Source organism: Pristiophorus japonicus, chromosome 2 (assembly GCF_044704955.1).
Source record: "Pristiophorus japonicus isolate sPriJap1 chromosome 2, sPriJap1.hap1, whole genome shotgun sequence".
Lineage (NCBI taxonomy): Eukaryota > Metazoa > Chordata > Chondrichthyes > Pristiophoridae > Pristiophorus > Pristiophorus japonicus.
This window is the reverse complement of record NC_091978.1, coordinates 234,929,525-234,955,335: the sequence shown is the minus strand read 5'-3', so window position 1 is coordinate 234,955,335 and position 25,811 is coordinate 234,929,525. Positions and strand designations below refer to the sequence as shown.

The following is a 25,811-nucleotide window of genomic DNA, read 5'->3' as shown; positions in this document are numbered from 1 at the left end:
GCCGTGCACCTTTGTGCAGTGCTTGTCAGTGTTTGCAGCACTTCAATGCTGTAGAACACTGACAGCACAACTTTCAAAATCAATGTTCCATAGTCCCTTTAAGGAAACTGGCTGATCCCGTGTCATCAAATGACGTCATTAGATATGCTTCCTTCTAATTGGCTAGGAACCTCGCTGCGTGGGCTTAACAAGCCCAATCATCGGAAGATCACTTCAGCAGAGCAGGATGGAGCCGGGAATGGACTGAGATCTTGCTGCTGACCTCTGCCACATGGAACCCACCCTGTTATGCAAAATCATGGCCACAGTGTCTAAACCAGGAAGAATAAAGCAGGAAATATAAATTAGATTTAAATGTGGTACAGAAAGCGAAATAATGATTGGGAAATACTGATGGGATTAATGGAAAGAAATGAAAGGGAGAGACAGAGAAAGTTTTTTAAAAAGTGTAATTATTTAAAATCTCCAACACTCATTTTCTTCTGAAAGAATTAGATTCCACACTTGTAATAATTTTTCAGTGCCAGAGAGGTTGTTTAGCAGTAATTATCACTGATCATGCCTTAACTCATTTACTCCTGAATGTACCAGCCCTAACTTTTTCAGCCTTTTTTAGTGCATAATTGTGGGCAAGTGCAGCAAATTCATGTTGTTGCAGTAATTTCAATGTCGGATCTACTGGCAAGGACTGCAATAGTGCATCCCTGTGGAGGAGCGGGGTAACTCTGACAGTAACTTCTGGATTTTTGTGTTTAACTGAGCATGTGCGTACTCCAGAAATTGCTGTCAGATTTCCTGCATGATAATGGTGAGCGCTGATAGCCTCGCATATAGGCCAGACTGGGTAAGGATGGCAGATTTCCTTCCCTAAAGCACAATAGTGAACCAGTTGGGGTTTTATGGCAATCCGACAGCTTCCTGGGCAGCTTTGCTGATATCAGCTTTAACTTTCCAGGTTTTTAAACAATATCATTGATCTATATTCATAGTGATATACATTCCTGTACCCAGGATATAACAACAATTCCATCTTCAGAAGGTTACTTTTGCTAGTTCATATCAACTGTTAAGAGCAACAGGCTTGTGTGAGGGAACAGCGGTGTCATGTCATCCAGCATCTGGCATCACCGGATGTGATCATGAATGAACTCAGTTGTACTTTGAGCATAATAAAACAAATAGTTCCAGAAACTTTTTAATTGATCCAACATTTCTTTTAAGCAATAAAAAAAAATCTTTATTTAACTGGTGGGGGTGCATTACTCAATTGACACAAAACATTTGTTATGGCCAAAGCCCAAACCATTCAGCAAAATAAGCATTGAGTTTAAGTTCTTGGTAAAGTACAGGATGGGAATGACGTGCTTTATGTTATTTTGAGGCCTGATTTTAATAAGATGCAGACACCTCTAATTAGTTCCAGTGCAGTTTTAATTTCTTTTTAAGGTAGTTTTGGCCCCTCATTTTTTTAATCACCAAACATTGTTCAGCTGAAGGGCCTGAGAAGTGATTTATTCCCAGAGCTCAGAGCTGTCAACATTGCATAAATCCTAGGTGTGAGATTTTCAGTCACATACCTGAGGCATTGTCTCACACCAAAACATAAATATGTTAAAAGCAGCAAGCGTCACACAGGCACCAACAGTGAACTTGGATTAAAGAACCTGTCTGCTTTAATCCAAGTTCACTGTCCCATTACTGCTGTTGCAGCTGTTCAGAGTCACTTTACAATGACCGAGTCACTGATGTGAGAGCGACTGAGGTTTATCTTCTGGTAGCTGCAGGAAAAAACACTTTCAGCCATTCACCTTTCCGAAATTACATGGAAAAATAGGCCTGATACCAGGAATGATGAGTATTAACTGCATGTATGAAAGCAACTTCTGTGAAGTCCTGCTTGAAAAGATAAACATTTAGAGTTAAAACAAACTCTGGTAACCTGCTTCACTTCCATTCACGTATCAGTGATTGAGATGAACTGACAATCTTGCTAAGAGACCACTGCGAGTAGGCGTGTGCAATGCTCCATGTATGCATTTGACTACATATATAGCCAAAAAATATTAGCAATCCGGCCTCTTGCATTGGGTGTGAAAAAGAACCACTACTCCACCTTTCAATGTAATATAACTGTGATAATACATTTCTCTCATCTTTCTCTTCTCTCTTGTCGTTCACCATTTTCTTTTCTTTATTTTTTATATTTTCTTTTCATTTATTTTCCTTTCCCTTGATTTTTAAATCTCTGTCTTCTTTTTCCCTTTTTTCTATTCTTTATGTAATCCATTGAGTGCAAGTGTCGCAACCATGGTTTTATTTTGCTTTCTCTCACTGGAGAGCGAAAGTACGCTTTTCAGATGGGGCTATTCCAGAACGCATAGTGATAGTGAAGGCCCCCTTCCAAATCCCATAGCACCTTAAGAGGACTGACATTAGTATTACAATTGTTAGGAAAGCCTCACCTCCATAGCGATCTCTTGCTTTCTCTTTCTTGTTTACGTCCACTCCACAGCAAAACAACACACAATAAAACTACAAGGTCAGGTATCAGCACAGTGCAGGTATAGATTACTGACCTGAGGCAGGAGGGAATTATATCACAAACTCATGAGTGCAATTCATCCTCAGTGCAGGAGAGTTCTTAGGTCTGCTTTGTGTTCTTGAAAAGGCTGCTACAAAGAAGAGTACAGTTTGGCCCCTGATTCCTGATTCTCCTTCCCTTCCAAAACTCACAGCATGGCTGAACAGAGAGCTCACCACTTCAGGGATTCACTTGGACAGTAAGCAGTAGTGCACCTGTGTTTAACTAAAGTCTTGAGAATGAATGTGTAAATTTCACGCAGTAAGAAAAGATATACTTGAATGATCAATTATATCTCAACATACTCATTCCTACTTATTTTTTGGCAGCTTCTACAATTGGGACACCCAGAGCTCCACATCCAATTCTAACCCATATTACCAGGTGATCACAGACAACGCCTCAGGACTCCTTTTCAAAAACAAAAGAGATCGAAAAATAATAAATGTGGATCCAAAGGTAAAAGTTTGTTTATCTGTTCCTTTCCAATCTCACGTGTGTCTTGGCCTTCTTTCTTCTCTGAAGTACAAATAATATTTACAAAATCCCACCAAAGAAATTAAGTATAGAGGAAACAAAAACAGAAAGTACTGGGAACAGTCGGCATCTGTGAAGGGAATAGATGAGTTCATGACTAGAATTTTTACCTGGTGACCCTCTGAGAGCAGGGGGGCCCGGCAGCGCATAGGAAACACGTAAGTAACTGCGGCGCGTCTGTCAGTGGCTTTTTAACCCAGCCACTGCATTTGCATCTGACTTCCAGGTTTGCCGACCAATTAGCGCAAGCGGGCGTGATGATGACTTGCAGGAGTCTATTTCAGCTGAAGTATTTAAAGGAACACCTCAAAGATGACAGTTGAAGGATTGTGGAGGTAGGGAAAACAGGAAGTAAGAATTAATTTGCAAAGTGCCAAAGCTGCACCTTGATTCATTGACCTGATGCTGCAATGTTTAAGGACACTATTATATATTCCTGCTGACGGGTGGAAGAAGCCTGCCTCAAAGACCAAGAAGGCGTAGCTGGAAATTGCTGAGGAGGTCAGCAGCAGGAGTGTGGAACGATGCTTCTGGATATAGTGCAGGAAGCATTTTACTGACCCCACGAGGACAGGAATGGTGAGTACAATGGCATAGTCAACTACATCCTGATGTGCGTGTCACCCCAAGCCCCTCATTATGCCTCCCCAAGCCTACACCTACACATCATTCCTCACATCAACATACCTTGCAGGTGAACACATTCCTCTCTGAGTAACCACTATTGATATTCACCCTCAGCCTAATGCAACGTCACACCTTTCCCTCATAGTCACCTCAATAAATGTTGTCTATCCATCTATTCCACAGATTCCAAGACTCTCACTCAAAGGTCTCTTATTTCTCTCCTTGCGGGAGAAGAGAGCGCAAAACACCAGGGAGAGACAGAGAAGCGGAGTGACCCTCCAGTCATTGCCACACTGACAACTGCAGAGGAGGATGCGCTGGAGATAGGCTGTGTGTTGGCGTGCCTGGCGATTGGAGATGGTGAGATAGGGTCCGCCCAGCTACACGGTGACAGAATTAAAATATTCACACAACCTCATGACATACAACACTACTCACGTTGACTTGATGACAACAACCAGTAAAATATGATCATGTGAATATGTTCATTTAAAACATTCTTACCATGACAGTTCAAAATAATGGCCGGGATTTTCTTTACCCGGGCGGGTCGGGTTCGAGCAGTCGGCGTGGTGGGTCGTGACCCCATTGCTGCTTCCATCCCACTGCAGAAAACGACTTTGCGTCAATGGGGCCTATTAAACCTGCTCACCACGTTACCTGGCCCTATTAAATGGTGCGGGTTTGATGTCATTACCTATGGCGCGTTTTCAGCCGGTAGATTTAAAGGAGCCATGGCCACATTGTATTTGAAGGTTCATCAAGGAGTGTGCAGTCATGCACTGGAGCTTTTGATTGTTCCAAATACTTGGAAACATGGCTGCGCAGAGACAGAGGGTGTAATGTCCTTGATCAATGGCACAAAACCCAACGAGGCACATTCTATGGACAAGGTCACTCTATGACCTGAACCTTTATTCCAGGACCAAGAAGTGATGACCCTGCGTGGGACCTCCCTTTATATACCTGGATGACCAGGTAAGGAGTGTCTCCCACAAGTTCACCCACTGTGGTCAAGGTGTGCTTTGCTTAAGTATATACAGTATTGCAGTGGTGTTACATAGAGGTTAAATACATGATATCACCTCCCCCCCAAAGTCTTATTGGGATCATAGGTTAAGTCTTTCAGGTGGTCTACGCTCCCTCGTGGAGCGCCGCAGTTGTGGTTCTGGTTGTTGAGCCTTGGCTTGAGTGTCTGTCACCTGTGTTGATTCTGGCCTATCCGGGCTGACCTCCGGGACTGTGCATGCTGCTGAATGTTCTTGTTGTTCATTCCTCAGTGTCCATGCTGAACCTTTATTTTACTTGGTCCAGATGCTTACGGCATATCTGCCCATTGTTAAGTTTAACCACGATGACCCTGTTCCCCTCTTTGTCTATTACAGTACCCTCAAGCCATTTGGGTCCCACGCCGTAATTGAGGACAAATACGGGGTCATTTATTTCTATACATCTCCCCCTTGAATTTCGGTCATGGTACTCGTTTTGGGACTGGCGCTTGCCCTCAACTATGTTGGTCAGGACTGGGTGAATGAGGGACAACCGAGTTTTGAGTGTTCGTTTCATAAGTAGCTCAGCGGGCGGGACCCCCTTGAGCGAGTGCGATCGGGACCAATAGGCCAGCAGGAGGCGCGATAGGCGGCATTGAATGGAGGGTCCTTGAATCCTGATCATGCCTTATTTAATGATTTGGACCACACGTTCCGCCTGGCCATTGGAGGCCGGCTTGAACGGTGCTGTCCTGACATGGTTGATGCCATTGCCCGACATGAACTCCCGGAATTCGTAGCTCGTGAAACATGGGCCATTATCGCTAACAAGGATGTCCGGCAAGCCGTGGGTTGCAAAGACCGCATGCAGACTCTCCACAGTGGTGGATGTCATGCACGCATTCAAAATGATGCACTCGATCCATTTCGAGTACGCATCTACCACAATGAGAAACATTTTTCCCATGAACGGGCCCGCATAGTCTGCACGAATACATGACCATGGCCTGGTGGGCAAGGGCCACGGGCTGAGCGGGGCCTCTCTGGGGGCATTACCTAGCTGGGCACATGTCATGCACCTGCGAACACAGTGTTCCAGGTCTGAATCAATTCCCGGCCACCAAACATATGACCGGGCAATGGCCTTCATCAGCACGATGCCTGGATGCTTGCTGTGGAGTTCCCTGATGAACGCCTCCCTGCCTCTCTGGGGCATGACTACCCGGCTGCCCCATAATAGGCAGTCAGCTTGGATGGAGAGCTCATCCATCCGCCTGTGAAACGGTTTGACGTCCTCAGGGCATGCTCCGTGTGCGGGCACCCAATCCCCAGTCAGGACACATTTCTTAATCAGAGATAGGAGGGGATCTCTGTTTGTCCAGATTTTGATCTGGCAGGCTGTGATGAGGGAGCCTGCGCTGTCAAAGGCATCAATGGCCATGACCATCTCAGCGCTTTGTTCCGCTGCCCCCTCGGTGGTGGCCAGTAGAAGCCTGCTGAGCGCATCAGCGCAATTTTCGGTGCCAGGCCAGTGCCGCATGGAGTAGTCATAAGCAGCCAGCGTGAGAGCCCATCGCAGTATGCGGGCTGACACATTGGCATTGACAGCCTTGCTGTCTGACAACAGGGATGTTAACGGCTTGTGGTCCGTTTCTAATTTGAACCTCCTGCCAAAAAGGTACTGATGCATTTTTTTTACACCATAGACACATGCGAGTACCTCCTTCTCAACCATCCCATATCCCCGTTCTGCTTGAGAGAGCGACCTGGAAGCATAAGCCACAGGTTGTAGTTGGCCCTCAGCATTACTTTGCTGTAACACGCACCCAACCCCATAGGACGATGCATCACATGTCAGAACCAATTTCTTACAAGGGTCGTACAGGGTCAATAACTTATTTGAACAAAGTAGGTTCTGCGCCCGATTGAAAGCCCATTCTTGAAATTCCCCCCAAAACCAATCACAACCCTTACACAGGAGCATGTGAAGCGGCTCCAACAACGTGCTAAAGATCGGCAGAAAGTTCCTGAAATAGTTCAAGAGTCCCAGAAATGAACGCAACTCCGATGTGTTGCCGGGCCTGGGCGCTCGTCGAATCGCCTCTGTTTTGAATTCGGTGGGCCGAGTCCCATCTGCAGCAACCCTCCTGCCCAGGAACTCAATCTCAGGAGCCAAAAACACACATTTAGACTTCTTGAATCGCAGGCCTACCCGGTCCAGTCGGCGTAGCACCTCCTCCAGGTTGTGGAGGTGTTTCTCGGTGTCACAACCCGTGATGAGGATGTCGTCCTGAGCAGATTGGCAAGAGCAGATGGTAGAGACAGGGACAGCAGTAGAGACTCTTCGTCAGAGGACACAAGGAACTCCCAGATCTGCTCAGCTGCATACAGACGCTGAACCTCCAAGGGCCATCCAGAAAGGAGGTGATCCTGGAGATGCAGGATCAAATGCAGGAGGCTCTGACAGGTTCGGTGAGCGTGATGACTGCAAATGTTCAGAGAATGGAGGATTTCATCTCCAACATGAGCACTACCATGTCGTAGGCGATGGCGACTGTAGGCTCTTCCATGGAAAGGATGGCCACCTACATGGAGCAGCTGATGCGCCACTCACATATGCACATGCTATCTATGGAGAATAGATGGCAGAGGCTCTTGGACCTCGTCTCTTGGAGGGGTGTCAGTGTAGATATGGATCCTCTTGGGTCCACTGATGTGCAGCAAGGTGCTCTCCAGCTCCTTGCTACCAGGGAAGTGCGGGTGGCCCATGAGAGGATGATGGTGAGAGGGGATATGGAAGTATGGGCTCCTCTCAAAGCACTTACACTTCTCCCCCATTGCCACAGTCTCAATCAGAGCGCCAGGTACCTCCTCGGATAATGATGGCCGAGTCCTGGTGAGACTAGACCTGAAGTATTGTGTACAGTTTTGGTCTCCTTACCTAAGAAAGGATATACTTGAGCTAGAGGGACTTCAACGAAGGATCACCAGACTGATTCCTGGGATGGGGGTTGTTATGTATGAATAAAGAGTCTGACTGGATACTGTGGGCTCAAAGTAAAGTGTGACCGTAGTCTTTTATTGCAGGTCTCCAAAATTTCTCTCCAGCCTGTGAGGCCTCCTTAAGTACAGGTGCTCCCAAAGGATTGTGGGATCCCTTGGGACTCCAAGGGATGAGCCCTCTGGTGGCTACACAAGGTATTTACAGGTTTACATGTCTCTCTTAGTAGTCTGTCGTATCCAACAAAGACGCTGCTGTGCTAATCATCAATGGCATGTATCTTCAAGTGGCTGTATAGGCCAATTCTGGATGCAAATAGTCTCTTGCACGTCGGACAAGGAAAGTTCGATGTGCCTGATGCTGACAGTACTGCCACCTGATGTCGTCTATCTCTAGTGTCCCGCAGGCGTTGACATCGGCTTTCTTCGAAGGTCTGGCAGGCAGTCCTCGTGAGGGTTCGCCACTGGATTTTATTAGCTGCTGTATTCTCGAGATCCTTTGGTCGGATGCCACAGTACTGGAGGTTAGCCTTGATGCAATCTTTGTAGCGCTTGCGGGGGCGCCCCTGGTGTCTTTGACCTTCACAGAGCTCGCCGTGAAGAAGCTGACGAGGGATTCTTGACTCATCCATGCGGATGACATGTCCAGCCCACCGTAACTGGGCTCGCATGATCATCACCTCAATGCTAGTTGATTGTGCTCTCTCCAGAACCTCAAAGTTTGACACCCGGTCTTGCCAGTGTATGTGGAGTATAGATCTGAGACTGCGCATATGGAAAGCTTCCAACTTTTTGATGTGACGCCTGTAGGGTGTCCAGGTCTCACATCCATAAAGGAGCGATGAGAGAACGACTGCTCTATACACCAACAGTTTAGTTGACAGTCGGATGTGGTGGTGACTCAACACCTTAGTGCGCAAGCGACCAAGTGCCTGGCTGACTTTACAGATCCTTGCATCAATCTCCTTGTCCAAGGACCCATCACTTGATATGGTGCTGCCAAGGTACTTGAAGCTGTCCACTGACTTTAGTTGCATACTGCCGATGAAGACTGTGGGAGCAGGTGCTATGGTGCCAGGGACAGGCTGATAGAGAACCTCGGTTTTATTAAGGCTGATGGTTAGGCCAAACAATTCTGTTGCCTCAGTAAATTTGCTGATTATGAATTGTAGGTCACTCTCCTTGTGTGCCATAAGGGCGCAGTCATCAGCAAAGAGTGCCTCTAGGATGAGTAGTTTCTGTACTTTGGTCTTTGCAGCAAGGCAGCGGAGGTCAAAGAGTGAACCATCTAATCGATATTTCAGGTAGACCCCAAACTCCAAGTCTTTTATGGCATAGTTCAAGACGCAGGTAAAGAATAGGTTGAACAGAACTGGAGCGAGTACACAACCTTGTTTCACTCCATTTGAGATGGAAAATGGGGCCATGGTTGTGCCGTCTGAGAGCACTTCACCTGTCATGTTGTCATGAAACAGCTCGATGATGTGGACAAACTTCCTTGGGCACCCAAGTTTCATCAAGATTGACCACAGTGCTGCTCTGTTGACAGTATCAAAGGCCTTGGTGAGGTCAATAAATACAGCGTACAGGTCCATGTTCTGCTCAATGCACTTCTCCTGCACTTGTCTGAGTGCAAAGATCATGTCCGCTGTGCTCCGACCAGGTCGAAAGCCACATTGTGTTTCTGAAAGATTTCCTTCTGAGACACTAGCTATGAGTTGGTTCAATACTATGCGGGCAATGATCTTCCCAGCAATGCACAGAAGCAATATTCCCCTGTAGTTGCCACAGTCTGCTTTGTTGCCCTTGTTCTTGTAGAGGGAAACTATCATAGCGTCACGGAAGTCCTGTGGCATATCTTCATCTTCCCAGATGCTAGTTATTATTTCATGAAAGGCCTCGAGAGTTGCTGGGCCTACTGCCTTGTAGATTTCGGCAGGGATTCCATCCTTTCCTGGAGCCTTTCCAGTACTCATCTGGTTGATGGCTTTCTTTACTTCATCCATGCTGGGAGGAAGATCAAGATCTTCTTTGATAGGTTGCTGGGGTATGGAGTCAAGTGCTTTTTCGTTCACTGTTGAAGGTCGTTTTAAGAAAATTACTGAAGTGTTCTCTCCACCTCTCATTTATGGCAGTCCTGTCTTTGATCAAAGTGCTGCTATCTACTGAAAGGAGTGGAGTAGTGCTGGGTTTTGATGGTCCATAGACTGACTTGATGGCGCTGAAGAACATCTTTATATTGTGAGTTTCAGCATAATGTTCCACTTCCTCTGCTTTCGTCTGCCACCATTTATCTTGCATCTGGCGAAGGTCTCTTTGTGCTTTGCTTTGCATCTGTCTGTAGCGGTCCCTCTTGGAAATTGAGGAAGGGTCATTTTGCCATTCTAGGTATGCTTTTTTCTTTTCATCCAGCGTCTTGCAGATCTCAACGTTGTTTTCATCGAACCAGTCTAGGTGTACCTTCTTTTTAAGTCCAAGAGTTGTCTTTGCTGAGTCTGTTACCATCTGTTTGAGCTTTGTCCACTTCTGTGTGGTGTTGCCGATGAGCGGACCGTGAGTCATCAGCCTGTTATCGAGGTCATCCTGGAACTGCTCATGGTAGCACTGATGTTTCAGCCTAGCTGTGTTAAAGGCACTTCTGCTCGGTTTACATGTATAACAGGGGGATTGTCCTACAATTAGATATTGTGTAGACTAGGCCTATATTCTCTAGACTTGAGAAGAATGAGAGGTGATCTCATGAAACATACAACATTTTTATACGGTTTGACAGGATAGAGGCAGTGAGGGTAGGGGCAGGGAGGGTGTTTTCCCAAGCTGGGGAGTTGAGAACAAGGGGTCACAGTCTCAGAATAAGGGGTGGGCCATTTAAGACTGAGATGAAGAGAAATTTATTCACTCAGCGGGTGATGAATCTTTGCAGTTCTCTAACCCAGAGGGCTGTGGAGGCACAATGGTTGAGTATACTCAAGACAGAGATCAATAGATTTTCGGATATTAAGGGAATCAAGGGATATGGGGTAGTGCAGGATAATGGAGTTGAGATAGAAGATCAGCCATGATCTTATTGAATGGCGGAGCATGCTCGAGGGGCCGAATGGACAATTTCTGTTCCTATTTCTTATGCTCTTATAAATCTGCCCCTGCACAGTCGCAGGAGGAGCAGACTTTGGCAGGGTCATCAGTGGTTCCAAAGGATGTCCCCAAGAGTGTCTAAGCAGCCATAGCAGGGAAGTGAGAAGGCTGCCTCTACCTCTGCTGAAGCCACAGGGGTAGCACCTTGTAACGCCACAAACCAGAGAGCCCACTCATTCTGACTGGCTTCATCAATGTACATAATTTCCTGCCCTGGCAAATGTGGCATTGGTATGATGCATTTGTGAGTGGCCGACTGTGATATCCTGCAAGTGTCTCCTGCAGATATCTGAAAGGAATCTGAGGCAAAGAAGTTGAGGGTGGTATTCAACCACTGATAAAGCATGCCCACCAGGTCCACTTGGCAACAGGTCTTGTTCCAACAGGCTACAAATGTCTGCCACGATCTGACACGATACCCTGAGCCTCCTGAGGCACGGGTGTTCAAACATGTCCAGGAAGCTGATCCTCTGCCTGCGTTGTTGGTATCGCCTCCTGTGAGCTGTACCTCTGTGCTCATCAGCTCTCTCCTGTGGGGCGACAGGTCGGTGAGGAGAAGACTGCTGCTACTGCTGCTGCTGCTGGTATTGTTCCTGCTGCTGCTCATCTTGGTCCTCATCTGAAGTCCAAGGTGAAACAGCATAAGCAGCACTCATGCTGATCTGATATATGACGGATGGATAGTGAAGATCAGATGCACAAACCTCCAAAGTAATGAAAGTGACCTCCAATGTAGTGAAAGCCATCTCTACTGCAGTTCCACATTCACCAACAAGGTGTGAAGGCGAAACAATGTGGCAGAGTGATTTTACTTCTCCTCCCAAACAAAAATTTTGTGAAATGCTTTAAAGTTTTTAAATGTTATGATTCTGCAGTTTTTAGGTTAATAACAGGCACATTTATACTTTGTTTACTTTGATTTGCCAATTTTTAAATAGAAAGTTAATTTTTGTACTTAACAAGGTGAGGAATGTCAGTGCTGGAGAATGGCACACACTTGAATCTATTTTTGGCCAGTATCAGCATCATACGTGACCAAATCAGAAACAGAATAAAGCCCTCGTTGCTCTGCCCCAACAATGGGGAGAGGTTCTGGTTATTATGTGTAGTAAAATCAAAAACACAACCATTTTGAATTAATTTACTATGCATAGCAACCATAAAACTCCTTCCTTCAATGTGCCTTAGCTCCAACTTCAGAAGAACCTCACCACGTCAATGTAACTTTTTTATCCATATCCTACAGCAATCACCCTTAGGGGCCGAAATTGCCTTCCGCCCCAAACGGGGCGCACTGACCATTTAAAAATATTTTTTCTCCGCCTCAGTCCATGGTACAGAGAGTAGAACGATATTCAGCACTTTAATTTTTTTATGTGTCTGTGTGGTGTCCCGGGTGGCTAGAATTGCGGAAGTGGCGTTGGGTCGGGTTGGCCGTCGCTCCGAATCATCAGAGCTGCACTGATAATGTCACAACGTCTCTTCCCTTTGGTTAAAGATGAGGGTCGCTACGAGCTTTGCAGCCACTTTAGTGGCATCCACCGGGCCACTGGGGAGGGTTTCGGCCAGGCCAGTGTGGGTGCCAGGCTGCCTTTTGGCGGCCCAGCCGAAACCGTGGCTGCCATTTTCAGGCCGACTTCGGAGTCAGATGACAATTAAAATAAAATGGTGGCCCTGGCAGTGCGCCCTCCCCTTTGGGGAAAGCTGTCAGGGACACCAACCGGTGGCCGGTCTGCTCCTGCAGGGCAATTTACCATGCGGGGCGGAAAGTGGGTCGCCGCCGGTCGGAAAGGGGTTGGTGCGTGCCCGACGGGGCAGGAAGATGACCAGGTCGATCCCTTACACCGCTCAAAAAATAAAGGAGGGCAATTTAGAAAATGTCGGCCCCTCCGCGCCGACCGAGCAGTGATTGCTTTCTGCACCGTTGCCACCTATTTGAGGTGGTAATGGCTCTTAAAAAAGGGGGGCAATTTCGGCCCTGGGCATTTTACTACTGGATTATGTGAAGTGGAATATTTAATTTGGCAAAGGTTTAGTTCACATAGAAATGAATTATACTTACCTCCAGAGCTATTTTCCTTTGTAACCAGCGATATTCAGCGATTTTAATTCCTGATATGTGCACATACAAACCAAAACGGACCCCCAGCTGAGCAACAAGGTTCTGGCTGGATTTAAAACACTAACAAAATGTTATAGCTTTGGTCTCTCCCATGAATTCCATGATTTGACACAGCTGTAATCCAACAAAACCTGCCACATATATGGTACACTGTTACCACCTATTGTGGTATCCAGTGGAAAACAGCTGTACGTGGCAAAGTCTACGTAAACCCATTAGAAATGGGGTGGTAAATTTACACCAGTCAGTTTTGGGCTGTGGACATACCCAGTAACAGCAGACTTATCACTGCCCAAGCTCCTTTAAATTAGGACCATACAGCCCACAAACAGAGGAGAATGTTATCTTCCAATGTTAACTAGATTCAAAGTTACTTGCAAGAATATTGATACACTGACCAACAGCATAATTTTCCATTTGGTATTGTGGTGTCATACACTTACAGCTCAGGGTGTTTTTCTAGTACTGGTCATGTGGGGGTAGGGAAGGTCATTTTAACTTTTATTGTCGAATGAAAGACAGGTGCAAGTGAATTTTCCTCAATGGAAAAGAACATGGGGCTTGGTGTAAAACGGGCTGCTGCTTCGCTATAGAAACATAGAAAATAGGAGCAGTAGTAGGCCATTTGGCCCTTTGAACCCGTACTCCCATTCAATATGATCATGGTTGATCCTCTATCTCAACACCATATTCTCGCTTTTTCCCCATACCCCTTGATGCCTTTTTAAATATATTCAGTGACTTGGCCTCCACAGCCTTCTGTGGTAGAGAATTCCACAGGTTCACCACCCTCTGAGTGAAGAAATTTCTCCTCATCTCAGTCCTAAATTTCCCACCCCGTATCCTGAGAATGTGACCCATTGTTCTAGACTTCCCAGCCAGGGGAAACATCCTCCCCGCATCCAGTCTGTCCAGCCCCGTCAGAATTTTATACGTTTCAATGAGATCCCCTCTCATTCTTCTAAACTCTAGTGAATACAGGCCTACTCGACCCAATCTCTCCTCATACGACAGTCCTGCCATCCCAGGAATCAGTCTGGTGAAACTTCGCTGCACTCCCTCTATGGTAAGTATATCCTTTCTTAGGTAAGGTGACCAAAATTGCACATAATACTCCAGGTGTGGTCTCACCAAGGCCTTGTATAACTGTAGTAAGACATCCTTGCTTCTGTACTCAAATCCTCTGAAGGCCAACATACCATTTGCCTTCCTAATTGCTTGCTGCACCTGCATGTTTGCTTTCAATGACTGGTGTACAAGGACACCCTTTGTGCATTGACATTTCCCAAGCTATCACCATTTAAATAATATTTTGTCTTTATGCTTTTCCTACCAAAGTGGATAACTTTACATTTATCCACGTTATACTGCATCTGCCATGTATTTGCCCACTCACTCAACCTATCTAAATCACCTTGCAGCGTCTTTGCATTCTCCTCACAACTCACAATCCTACCTGGTTTTGTGTCATCAGCAAACATGGATATATTACATTTGGTTCCCCCATCCAAATCATTTATATATATATATAAGGGAAATCAGGGATAGTATTAAAGCCAAGGAAGTGGCATACAAATTGGCCAGAAATAGCAGCGAACCTGGGGACTGGGAGAAATTTAGAACTCAGCAGAGGAGGACAAAGGGTTTGATTAGGGCAGGGAAAATGGAGTATGAGAAGAAGCTTGCAGGGAACATTAAGACGGATTGCAAAAGTTTCTATAGATATGTAAAGAGAAAAAGGTTAGTAAAGACAAACGTAGGTCCTCTGCAGTCAGAATCAGGGGAAGTCATAACGGGGAACAAAGAAATGGCGGACCAATTGAACAAGTACTTTGGTTCGGTATTCACGAAGGAGGACACGAACAACCTTCCGGTTATAAAAGGGGTCGGGGGGTCTAGTAAGGAGGAGGAACTGAGGGAAATCCTTATTAGCCGGGAAATTGTGTTGGGGAAATTGATGGGATTGAAGGCCGATAAATCCCCAGGGCCTGATGGACTGCATCCCAGAGTACTTAAGGAGGTGGCCTTGGAAATAGTGGATGCGTTGACAGTCATTTTCCAACATTCCATTGACTCTGGATCAGTTCCTATGGAGTGGAGGGTAGCCAATGTAACCCCACTTTTTAAAAAAGGAGGGAGAGAGAAAACAGGGAATTATAGACCGGTCAGCCTGACATCGGTAGTGGGTAAAATGATGGAATCAATTATTAAGGATGTCATAGCAGTGCATTTGGAAAGAGGTGACATGATAGGTCCAAGTCAGCATGGATTTATGAAAGGGAAATCATGCTTGACAAATCTTCTGGAATTTTTTGAGGATGTTTCCAGTAGAGTGGATAAGGGAGAACCAGTTGATGTGGTATATTTGGACTTTCAGAAGGCGTTCGACAAGGTCCCACACAAGAGATTGATGTGCAAAGTTAGAGCACATGGGATTGGGGGTAATGTACTGACATGGATTGAGAACTGGTTGTCAGACAGGAAGCAAAGAGTAGGAGTAAATGGGGACTTTTCAGAATGGCAGGCAGTGACTAGTGGGGTACCGCAAGGTTCTGTGCTGGGGCCCCAGCTGTTTACACTGTACATTAATGATTTAGATGAGGGGATTAAATGTAGTATCTCCAAATTTGCGGATGACACTAAGTTGGGTGGCAGTGTGAGCTGCGAGGAGGATGCTGTGAGGCTGCAGAGCGACTTGGATAGGTTAGGTGAGTGGGCAAATGCATGGCAGATGAAGTATAATGTGGATAAATGTGAGGTTATCCACTTTGGTGGTAAAAACAGAGAGACAGACTATTATCTGAATGGTGACAGATTAGGAAAAGGGGAGGTGCAAAGAGACCTGAGTGTCATGGTACATCAGTCATTGAAGGTTGGCATGCAGGTGCAGCAGGCGGTTAAGAAAGCAAATGGCATGTTGGCCTTCATAGCGAGGGGATTTGAGTACAGGGGCAGGGAGGTGTTGCTACAGTTGTACAGGGCATTGGTGAGGCCACACCTGGAGTATTGTGTACAGTTTTGGTCTCCTAACCTGAGGAAGGACATTCTTGCTATTGAGGGAGTGCAGCGAAGGTTCACCAGACTGATTCCCGGGATGGCGGGACTGACCTATCAAGAAAGACTGGATCAACTGGGCTTGTATTCACTGGAGTTCAGAAGAATGAGAGGGGACCTCATAGAAACATGTAAAATTCTGACGGGGTTAGACAGGTTAGATGCAGGAAGAATGTTCCCAATGTTGGGAAGTCCAGAACCAGAGGTCACAGTCTAAGGATAAGGGGTAAGCCATTTAGGACCGAAATGCGGAGGAACTTCTTCACCCAGAGAGTGGTGAACCTGTGGAATTCTCTACCACAGAAAGTTGTTGAGGCCAATTCACTAAATATATTCAAAAAGGAGTTAGATGAGGTCCTTACTACTAGGGGGATCAAGGGGTATGGCGAGAAAGCAGGAATGGGGTACTGAAGTTGAATGTTCAGCCATGAACTCATTGAATGGCGGTGCAGGCTAGAAGGGCCGAATGGCCTACTCCTGCACCTATTTTCTATGTTTCTATGTTTCTATATATATATTGTGAATAGCTGGGGCCCAAGCACTGATCCCTGTGGTACCCTATTAGTCACTACCTCCACCCCGAAAAAGACTCGTTTATTCCTACTCTGTTTCCTGTCAGTTAACCAATTTTCAATCCATGCCAGTATATTACCCCCAATCCTATGTGCTTTAATTTTGCACACTAACCTCTTACATGGAACTTTATCAAAGGCCTTATGAAAATCCAAATACACTACATCCACTTGTTCTCCCTTATCTATTCTATCAGTTACATCCTCAAAAAACTCCAGTAGGTTTGTCAAACACGATTTTCCTTTCATAAGTCCATATTGACTTTGTCTAATCCTGTTGATATTTTCTAAATGTCCCGTTATCACATCCTTTATAATAGACTCTAGCATTTTCTCTACTACTGATGTTAGGCTAACCGTTTTTTAGTTCCCTGTTTTTTCTCTCCCTCTTTTTTTAAATAATGGGGTTACCCTCCAATCTGCAGGAACTGTTCCATAATCTATAGAATTTTGGAAGATGACAACCAATGCATCCACTATTTCCACGGCTATGTCTTTTAGTACTCTGGGATGCAGATTATCAGACCCTGAAGATTTATTGGCTTTCAGTCCCATTAATTTCTCCAGCACTATTTTCTTACTAATAATCATTTCCTTTCATTCCGCTTGCTCACTAGACCCTTGATTTCCTAGCATTTCTGGGACATTATCTGTGTTCTCTTCCGTGAAGACTGAACGGAAGTATTTATTTAATTGTTCTGCCATTTCCATGTTCCCCATTACAAAATCTCCTGTTTCTGACTGTAAAGGATCTACATTTGTCTTCACTAATCTTTTTATTTTTTACATACTTGTAGAAACATTTGCAGTCAGTTTTTATGTTCCTTGCAAGTTTACTCATATTCTATTTTTCCCCTTTTAATCAATCTCTTGGTCCTTTTTTGCTGAATTCTAAACTGCTCCCGATCCTCAGGCTTGCTACTTTTTCTGGCAATTTTGTATGACTCCTCTTTGGATCTAATACTATCCTTAATTTCTTTTGTAAGCCATGGTTGGGCCACTTTTCCTTTTGTGATTTTGCGCCAGAAAGGAATGTATAACTGTTGCAATTCATGCATTCATTCCTTAAATGTTAGCCATTGCCAATGCACCGTCATGCCTTTTAATGAATCTTCCCAATCTATCATAACCAATTAATTCCTCATATCTTTGTAGTTTCCTTTGTTTAATTTTAGGACCCTAGTTTTGGATTGGACTACTTCACTTTTCATCTTAATAAAGAATTTAATCATGTTATGGTCACTCTTCCCTAAAAGATCCCTAAAGACTATTAATTAACCCCTTCTCATTGCACAATACCCAATCTAGGATAGCGTGTTCTCTAGTAGGCTCCTCAACATACTGATCTAAAAAAACCATCTCGTACACATTCCAGGAATTCATCCTCCACAGTATTATTACTAATTTGGGTTGGCCAGTCTATATGTAGATTAATGTCACCTACGATTACTGTAGTAACCTTGTTACATGCATCTCTAATTTCCTGTTTGATGCCATTCCCTACATTACCACTACTAATTGGAGGCCTATAGACAACTCCCACCAATGTTTTCTGCCTCTTGGAGCTCCTTAGCTCCACCTAGAGTGATTCTACATCTTGATTTTCTGAGCCAATATCCTTTCTCACTATTGCTCTGATTTCATCCTTTACTAACAACCCTTTTCCTTTTTGCCTGTCCTTCCTAAATATCGAAAATCCTTGGATATTCAGTTCTCAACCCTGGTCACCCTGCAACCATGTCTCCGTAATTGCGACTATATCGTATCCGTTTACATCTATTCGCGCTGTTAATTTGTTTACATTATTACGAATGCTTCGTGCATTCAGATACAGTGCTTTTAGATTTGTCTTTTTAACATTATTAGACATATTAACATTATTTTGTACTATAGCCCTATTTGTCTTATTGCTGTTTTTTCTTACCTGGATCCTATTTGTTAGTGCACTCTTTTGTTTATATGCTCTGTCCCTTCCTGATATAATCTGGTTATCCTTACCACAATCACTTTCCTGCATTACTTCCTTTTCTTTTCTCTTTAGCTTTCTACATTTCTCTCCACTGGGACCCTCGCCCCCCCCCACCCCCCCCCACCCCCTCTTTATTTAGTTTAAAATCCTATCTACCTCCCTAGTTATTCGATTCGCTAGAACTCTGGTCCCAGCTTAGTTCAGGTGTAGTCCGTCCCCACGGAACAGCTCTCTCTTTCTCGAGTATTGGTGCCAGTGCCCCATGAATCGAAACCCACTTCTCCCACACCAACCTCTGAGCCACGCATTCATCTCCCTGATTCTATTGACCCTATGCCAATTTGCTCATGGCTCAGGTAATAATCCAGAGATTATTACCTTTGTCATTCTGCTTTTCAGTTTAGTCCGAAGCTGCTCAAACTCTCTCAGCAGAATCTCTTTCTTAGTCCTACCTACGTCATTGGTACCTACGTGTACCAATGAAATCTGGATCCTCCCCCTCCCACTCCAAGTTCTTCTCCAGTCGGGAGGGGATGTCCTTTATCCTGGCACTGGGTAGGCAACACAGCCTTCGGGACCCACGCTCTCGGCTGCAGAAAACCTTATCTATCCCCCTAACTATACTGTCCCCTACTGCAACCACCATCCTCTTTACTCCCCCCACTTGAATGGCTTTCTGCACCATGGTGTCTTGGTCATTCTGTTCGTCCACCCCGCAGTCTGCATATTTGTCCACAAGGGTTGTAAGAACCTCAAATCTATTGGACAAGTGCAGGGACTGAGGCTCCTGCAATACTACTGCCTGGATCCCCATATCTACCTCACTCACAGTCACATCCTCCTGTCCCTGACCACGTGTCAATTCTAAAGTATTTAATCCAGAGCATATGGCTGCCTCCTGGAGCAAAAGATCCAGGTAACTTTCTGATGTCTTGCAATGTCTGCAGCTCGGACTCCAGCTCCTCAACTCGGAGCCGTTCTTTGATTACATGAAACATCAAATAGTACAACACCGAAGGAAGCAATTCAGCCCATCGAGTCTCTTTCACCTGTTCTTTGCCCACCGATAAATGTTTCAATTGCCCCACTATGGCTGCCATGTCCAGGTCCACATATTTATAGTAGTGCAGGATAGAAATCATGGGCAGTGTACCAACAATTTTCTGATATGTGCTGCGGGTGGATGAGGTTCCTCACTGGCAGTTTTAAATAGGAAAATTATCTCTATAGAATCAGGAAAATATGTTGCTGACAAAAATACAAAGCAAGAGACAATAATCTTGCAAAAGGAGTATTTTCTCTTGAATTTTATTCAGTGCTCAGTGTCATGCCTAAGAATGTGTTGCCTGACCGCAGTCTCGCCAACACTTATTAGTCAGGGAGGGATGGATTCTGTGAATCTTGTGTAGAGTGTGGTCTATATGGTGCATTAGTTGAATTTTACAGTGTGGTGATTGTGGTGGTTTATCTCCAAATTTCCATCAAACCAGACTTCACATGTTTTAAATTTGAGCTGACCTTGAACAAATTGAGCTGTCCAGAATTTAATATCGAATCTTAACAGGAATGTTTATTAGTGTAAATGGTCTTTTAGTGTTTATAACAGAGCCCTGGTGCCAAGGGTTTAAAACCTGTATATGCTTAAATATTAAAAGTTGCATGAAGAGGAGAAAAAAAAAGTATTTCTGGTATCTAGCTAACTAGGTCTCTTTTCCTGGCTTCCTCTAGTCTTTCTGTGGCGTCTGTTAACATGAAGTAGGTACTTTGCTCAGAGCAGCAATGTATTTATGGATGTCTTTGGATGGGGTTGAGGACATATAGTGACGGGGGAGGGAAATGGCTGTCATGAATTGTCACTGAGTCCAGGATAAAATGTTGATTTGGAGGGACTGGAACAAAAAGGAAAACGAAAGGCTTGCATTTATATAGCACCTTTCATGACCACTGGACGTTTCAAAGTGCTTTACAGCCAAAACAGCCAAGAACAAGTCTAGATAAGATGGAATTGGTATGTTAGTTGCTGGAAGGACCAGATTTCTTTGTGGAAGACCAATGTTAGTGCAATATTCTATCACACTGGGTTTTAAATCTACTTAGTAAATATTTCTAAAAGCTTGCTGTTCTGCCAGGTTGGAGACAGGGCTCAAAGAACCAGTTGTATCTTTGATAGAGAACAGAGTTTTCTCCAAAGAGATAGCACAACTATGGGTGCCTCAACACAACTTCTGATCCCTTTCTGTGACCTTTAAAGAGTATTGAACCCGCAGTTTGAAAAAGAAGCTTTCAGTCAAAGAAAGACAAGTTAAACTTTAAAATACCATCCCCACTCATGCCATTTATTTTTAACTTGAGCATTTCTTTTGGCAGGTCTCTTCTGGGGACAATACCACACGAAGCTTAATTGAAACAGGCCTTTATATCCAAGTGGTCATTTTTGACCACATCACAAGAAGAAAGGCCTGAGCATCTTAGAACAAAGAAAGAATGATCTCCACAGCACTTGTTCTTGTTTTCACTCAAAGGAATAGCTAAACAATTGTAACAACTGTGGTGAACAAATAATTAAACTTACACAGATTTCACCAACATCTATCTTTTATTTACATTAATTATAAGTATTAGACTTTTGCTTCCAAGGTATTAACTTGCTGTTGCAGAACACTACTCCTACTTATACTGTTTTTACCTAACCTGCATTAAAAATGTTAAATATATATGCATGAAAAAAGTGATTTAAAGACAACTGGGTTTTAAAGCTTTGGTTGTTTTTATCTGATAGGACATACCATTTAAAAATATATATTACTCCCTCCCTGCCATGCTTTGGTCTTGCACAGCTGTACACCACCTCTGGCTAAAGGTACATGGGAGTAAGCTTCACCCAGACCTTTGTCCACACTATTTGAGCTAACACAAGATAACCAAGTGGAGACTTCTCATCTGATTTTCCACCCCCCTTCCCCCACCTCCACTTCCATGAGGAGATACCTAACCCCCACCTGCAACCTCCCGACTGAGGTCATGGACTCAGCAGAGTGAGTAAAGGGTTCAGTCCATATCCTTCCACTCCATGCTACCCCACCATGAGTGTTGGTCATTGTTACACCCAGAGTGAGGTCAAGATTCTTTTAACCTAGATCGATGATTAAAAGATAAAGAAGATATTTCAGTCATGCTAATAAACCACCCATTGAATTCATGCCCAATGTGTTTAAAATCTTGGTTTCATTGCAATGCTGCTGTGACTACATTATTACACAAACTTTGTGATTCCTTGAAAGACTATTTGATGGTTTCCAGATGCTTCAATACATTGTTACAGCATTCAAGAAAATTAATTAAGTCCTACAACCCAATTAACATACTGCAGACTCCTGTCAAACATACATAATGCACTCTGACCTTCAATGGTAATTATTATGGTATTAATTTCCTGTGATAAATGGAAACTATTGTTAACTTCTGCTTAATATCAAAAACAAAACCCTTTTTGAAAAAGTGTTTCCAGTAGGTTTATGATGCTGAAAGCCTACCACACAAACACTCTTCAGAGACAGGGCAAGTTTTCAAAAAGGAAATGTTCAAAATATACTTTCAATAAAGATAAAATCCAAATAGTCTAGCTCCATAATTTGTAAAAGGCTTGCTGCAATCATTTTGGCTTATGCAGTATTCCCCTAATAGCTAGTAGAACATGGTTTATATTGTCCGTTTAACATAAGTTGGCTAATGTGCTTGTACAATGTATTGAGTTGGATAGTTCCAATAATTTTGAGGATGCCAGGATGTCACATGAATACTTTTTACCTCACTCAGAATTATTAGTTTTCAAAGCACTGTTATGCTTCATTTACATTGGCAATCAGTAGTTGGAAAAAACCTCACCTCTGCTTAAATCAGACCTCGGTTTATGAATGTAAACTTGGTGAATGTTTTGCACTGAATCAGGCACTATATAAGCCTGGAGTGCATTTCATGTTGGAGCCAATTTGGACACAGTTTCATATAAACACTCACTAGACTAACTAGAGTATCTGCTCTGATCTGCTCACATTCCTTTGCACTATTCCAATGATCATATATAAAAGTTGAAAAAAATAGATATAATGGCTATGTGGATATAAACACTCACAGTGTCAAACAAATAACTATTACCCTCAGATTCAAGCACATGGACTCCATATAAACAACATTCAATATATGCTAACTATGTTATTTTCTGGTAATCAGCTGTAGTTTATCATTTGATTAACTTGGATTTTATTATATCAGTTATTAATCCTTCAATAAGAGTGTAATTTATACATCCACAATATAGATTATATGGCTGTCAATATCCACCATGATACCTCTGGCACAGACATGATGGGCCAAATGGCCTCCTTCTGTGCTGTAAATTTCTATGATTCTAAATTTCTATGAAATCCGCCCCCACACAACTGCCGACAATTGAAAATTGAATAAAACTGCCTGTTGGAATGACTGCAGTATATATTACAAAGATAGTAGATACATTTCACAGCAGTAGAGGATAACTTTTAGAGCATACACCGGCAGCAGGGAACCTCGACTGCAACCCGCATATATCTGAAAATCACAAGTGCATCGCCAAGGATTTTCCAGTACATGCTGGCAGCGAACGAGATCCAAAACATTAAGGCGATAATCGAATTTTGGAGATCAGATGATGGTTATAAGTTTTAGTATCTTTACATGAATGGCTTTAGTTATCTGAGCTCCTCGATGATATTGCTTACTCCGATCTATCCATTATGCTCCCTGTAAGGTCAGTGAAAATAATAGATCTTCATCTTCACACTTCCATTTTCATTTGTTTACAAATTCACGACTTAACCATAACATTGGCTTTACAAAAAGGATGATGGCTCTTCTCACCCAAGCAAAAAAGCTCAGCAACAGTTTTTCATGAAGGCAGTGCCCTTTTATTTTCTCCCAGTGTGACCTGAAAATGTGTAGGTTTTGATCCCGGAGGTTGTGCCAGGATTGCATTCGTTGGTGCTCTCTAGCACTGACCCTACCAAAATTTGTGGGCCAGCAGGAGGACATTTGGTTAGAGTGTCTGCCGTGGCTCAGTGATAGCTCACTCACCTTTCAGTCAGAAGGTTGTGGGTTTAAATCGCACTCCAAAGACTGGAGCACAAAAATCTAGGATGGCACTCCAGTGCAGTGCTGGGAAGTGCAGTGCTGCACTGTTAGAAGTGCCATCTTTCAGGCCCTGTCTGCCCTCTCAGGTGAACACAAAAGATCCCATGTCACTATTTTGAAGATGATCAGGAAAGATAACCCAGTTTGTGGGAACTTGCTGTGTGCAAATTGGCTGCTGAGTTTCCTACATTAAAACAGTGGCTGTACTTCAAAATAACTTAATGGACTGTAGAACACTTTGGGATGTCCTGAGGTTGTAAAGGGCACAATATAAATGCAAGTTCTTTTGTTCTTTCTTTCTATATTGGGCCAGTGAGCACCCATGTCATTACTAGTTCCCATTGTCTCATGCAGCTGGAAAATGTGCTAACTGCTTGCCTTTGGTGAGGACGCATACTGCCAAGTCCTCTGCTCGAGATCACATTGTCCTCATCTTGGGTCCCTCTGCAAAAAATCCAATAATGTCTTTTAGAAAAACTTACCTTTTCTTCAGGGGTGCATGCCACAGTCCATGCCCAGACAAGTTAGTCCCACGCTGGATCCCAACCCAGCTGAGGAAGTGGGAACTCCATGCAAAGGGAGTCTCCAACTCGATATCAACCTGATTTCCCCTGATATCAACGGCCTTGTAAATTGCAGGTGGATGTTTTTCCCTTCAAAAGGCCAACCATAAAATATCTGGGTCCCTGCCTTTTTTCAGTTGGTTCTGCTGGACTCCTACCGGAGTTAGGGCAGGGGGGTGATGGAACACATTAGGAAATTCAGGGCCAATATTATTTCTGTTTCTTTTTGGATCTGCACAAAGCAGATTTTTCAGACCACCGATAATCACAAGTGTGGGGGATTCGCTTCGTTGCCAGTCTCTGGAGTTATCTGAAATCAGAGATTACAACAAACTAAAAATGCAAATTTTTACAAATGACAGAATAAACAAGACATAAGTCAAAAAATAGCACAAGCTGCAAAGAATGATATTAATCAGCTTTTGGAAACAAAAATGTATTTTAAACATATAGGCTAAAAATTCAGAGACATTACACTACCCGTTACCTGGTGGCGGGTCCCATGACATCCTTTATTTTCCCAGGCCTGGCAGTGCTGCCAGTAAGATGCAACGCCCTACAAAGTAAAATGAGGGAGCAGTGACATCAGTCGACTTAACGTACCACAACGAACTTGGACCTTTGCGCTGAGTTCAGCGCTTGGTCCTAAACTCGTCATGTTAACCCAACACCTCTTAAAGGGACACACACATCTTTCAGGTAAGTTTACATTTAAGCTTTTTGATTTAATTTTTTTTTTACTGAAGTACTGACTTGCTGCAATACATGTTAATGTTTTTTAACTGTATAAGAGTGATGCTAGACACTTGCAAGGCCACGGATGGTAAAGAAAGGCCTCTGAGAAGACAGAAAAAGCTGTAACTACTCAGCAGGTCAGGCAACATCCATGGATAGAGAAACAGAGTTCACATCTCAGGTCAAGATGCATGCTTGACCAGCTGAGTATTTCCAGCATTTTATGCTGTCATTTCAGATTTAAAGCATCCGCTCGCAGAGAGAAGAAGACACAGAAGAGGAAGAAGCTGAGGAGGAGGAAATAGAAGAGGCGGAAGCAGAAGGAAGCATGCAACCCAGACATCCCTTTTCTGGCCAGGATATCGGGGATGATATCATCCGCCTGTGATCCCAGTGACCACAACCCCAATTCCCCTTTCAACATTAGTTCCACATCTTACCTTCCCTCTGTTACTGACCATGACAGCGTCCTCTTGACCATGATGCTGAAATAAAAGCCACTACATAGAAAACTTTCCAATCCAACTTTATACATCTATCCATCCAATATGACATCAAGAAATCAACTCATCACCCTTATGAATTCTCGTAATGACTTCTTGTTTGTGCCTTTACCTATCGTACTAATATCACGCAGTGCTACTCTAGTGGCTGAATTCATTGACTGAGGTCATGAAGCTTCTTTGGGCACTGGAGCCAGATTGTGGGTGCAATCACTGCTGGCAGTGACGGCCTCAGTGATGTGGTCCCACATCGTTCTT

At 44.0% G+C, this 25,811-nt stretch overlaps 1 protein-coding gene across 1 annotated transcript in view; it reads left to right on the top strand.

The window, feature by feature from the left end:
- Positions 1–21,168, top strand: part of cfap299 (cilia and flagella associated protein 299) — a 1,211,155-nt gene extending 1,189,987 nt beyond the window's left edge. The window contains exons 5-6 of the mRNA XM_070871067.1: positions 2,911–3,040; positions 20,954–21,168. Coding sequence (XP_070727168.1) covers positions 2,911–3,040; positions 20,954–21,049 — 226 coding nt within the window. The 3' untranslated portion in view covers positions 21,050–21,168. The remainder of the gene's footprint in view (positions 1–2,910; positions 3,041–20,953) is intronic.
- Positions 21,169–25,811: the final 4,643 nt, after the last annotated feature.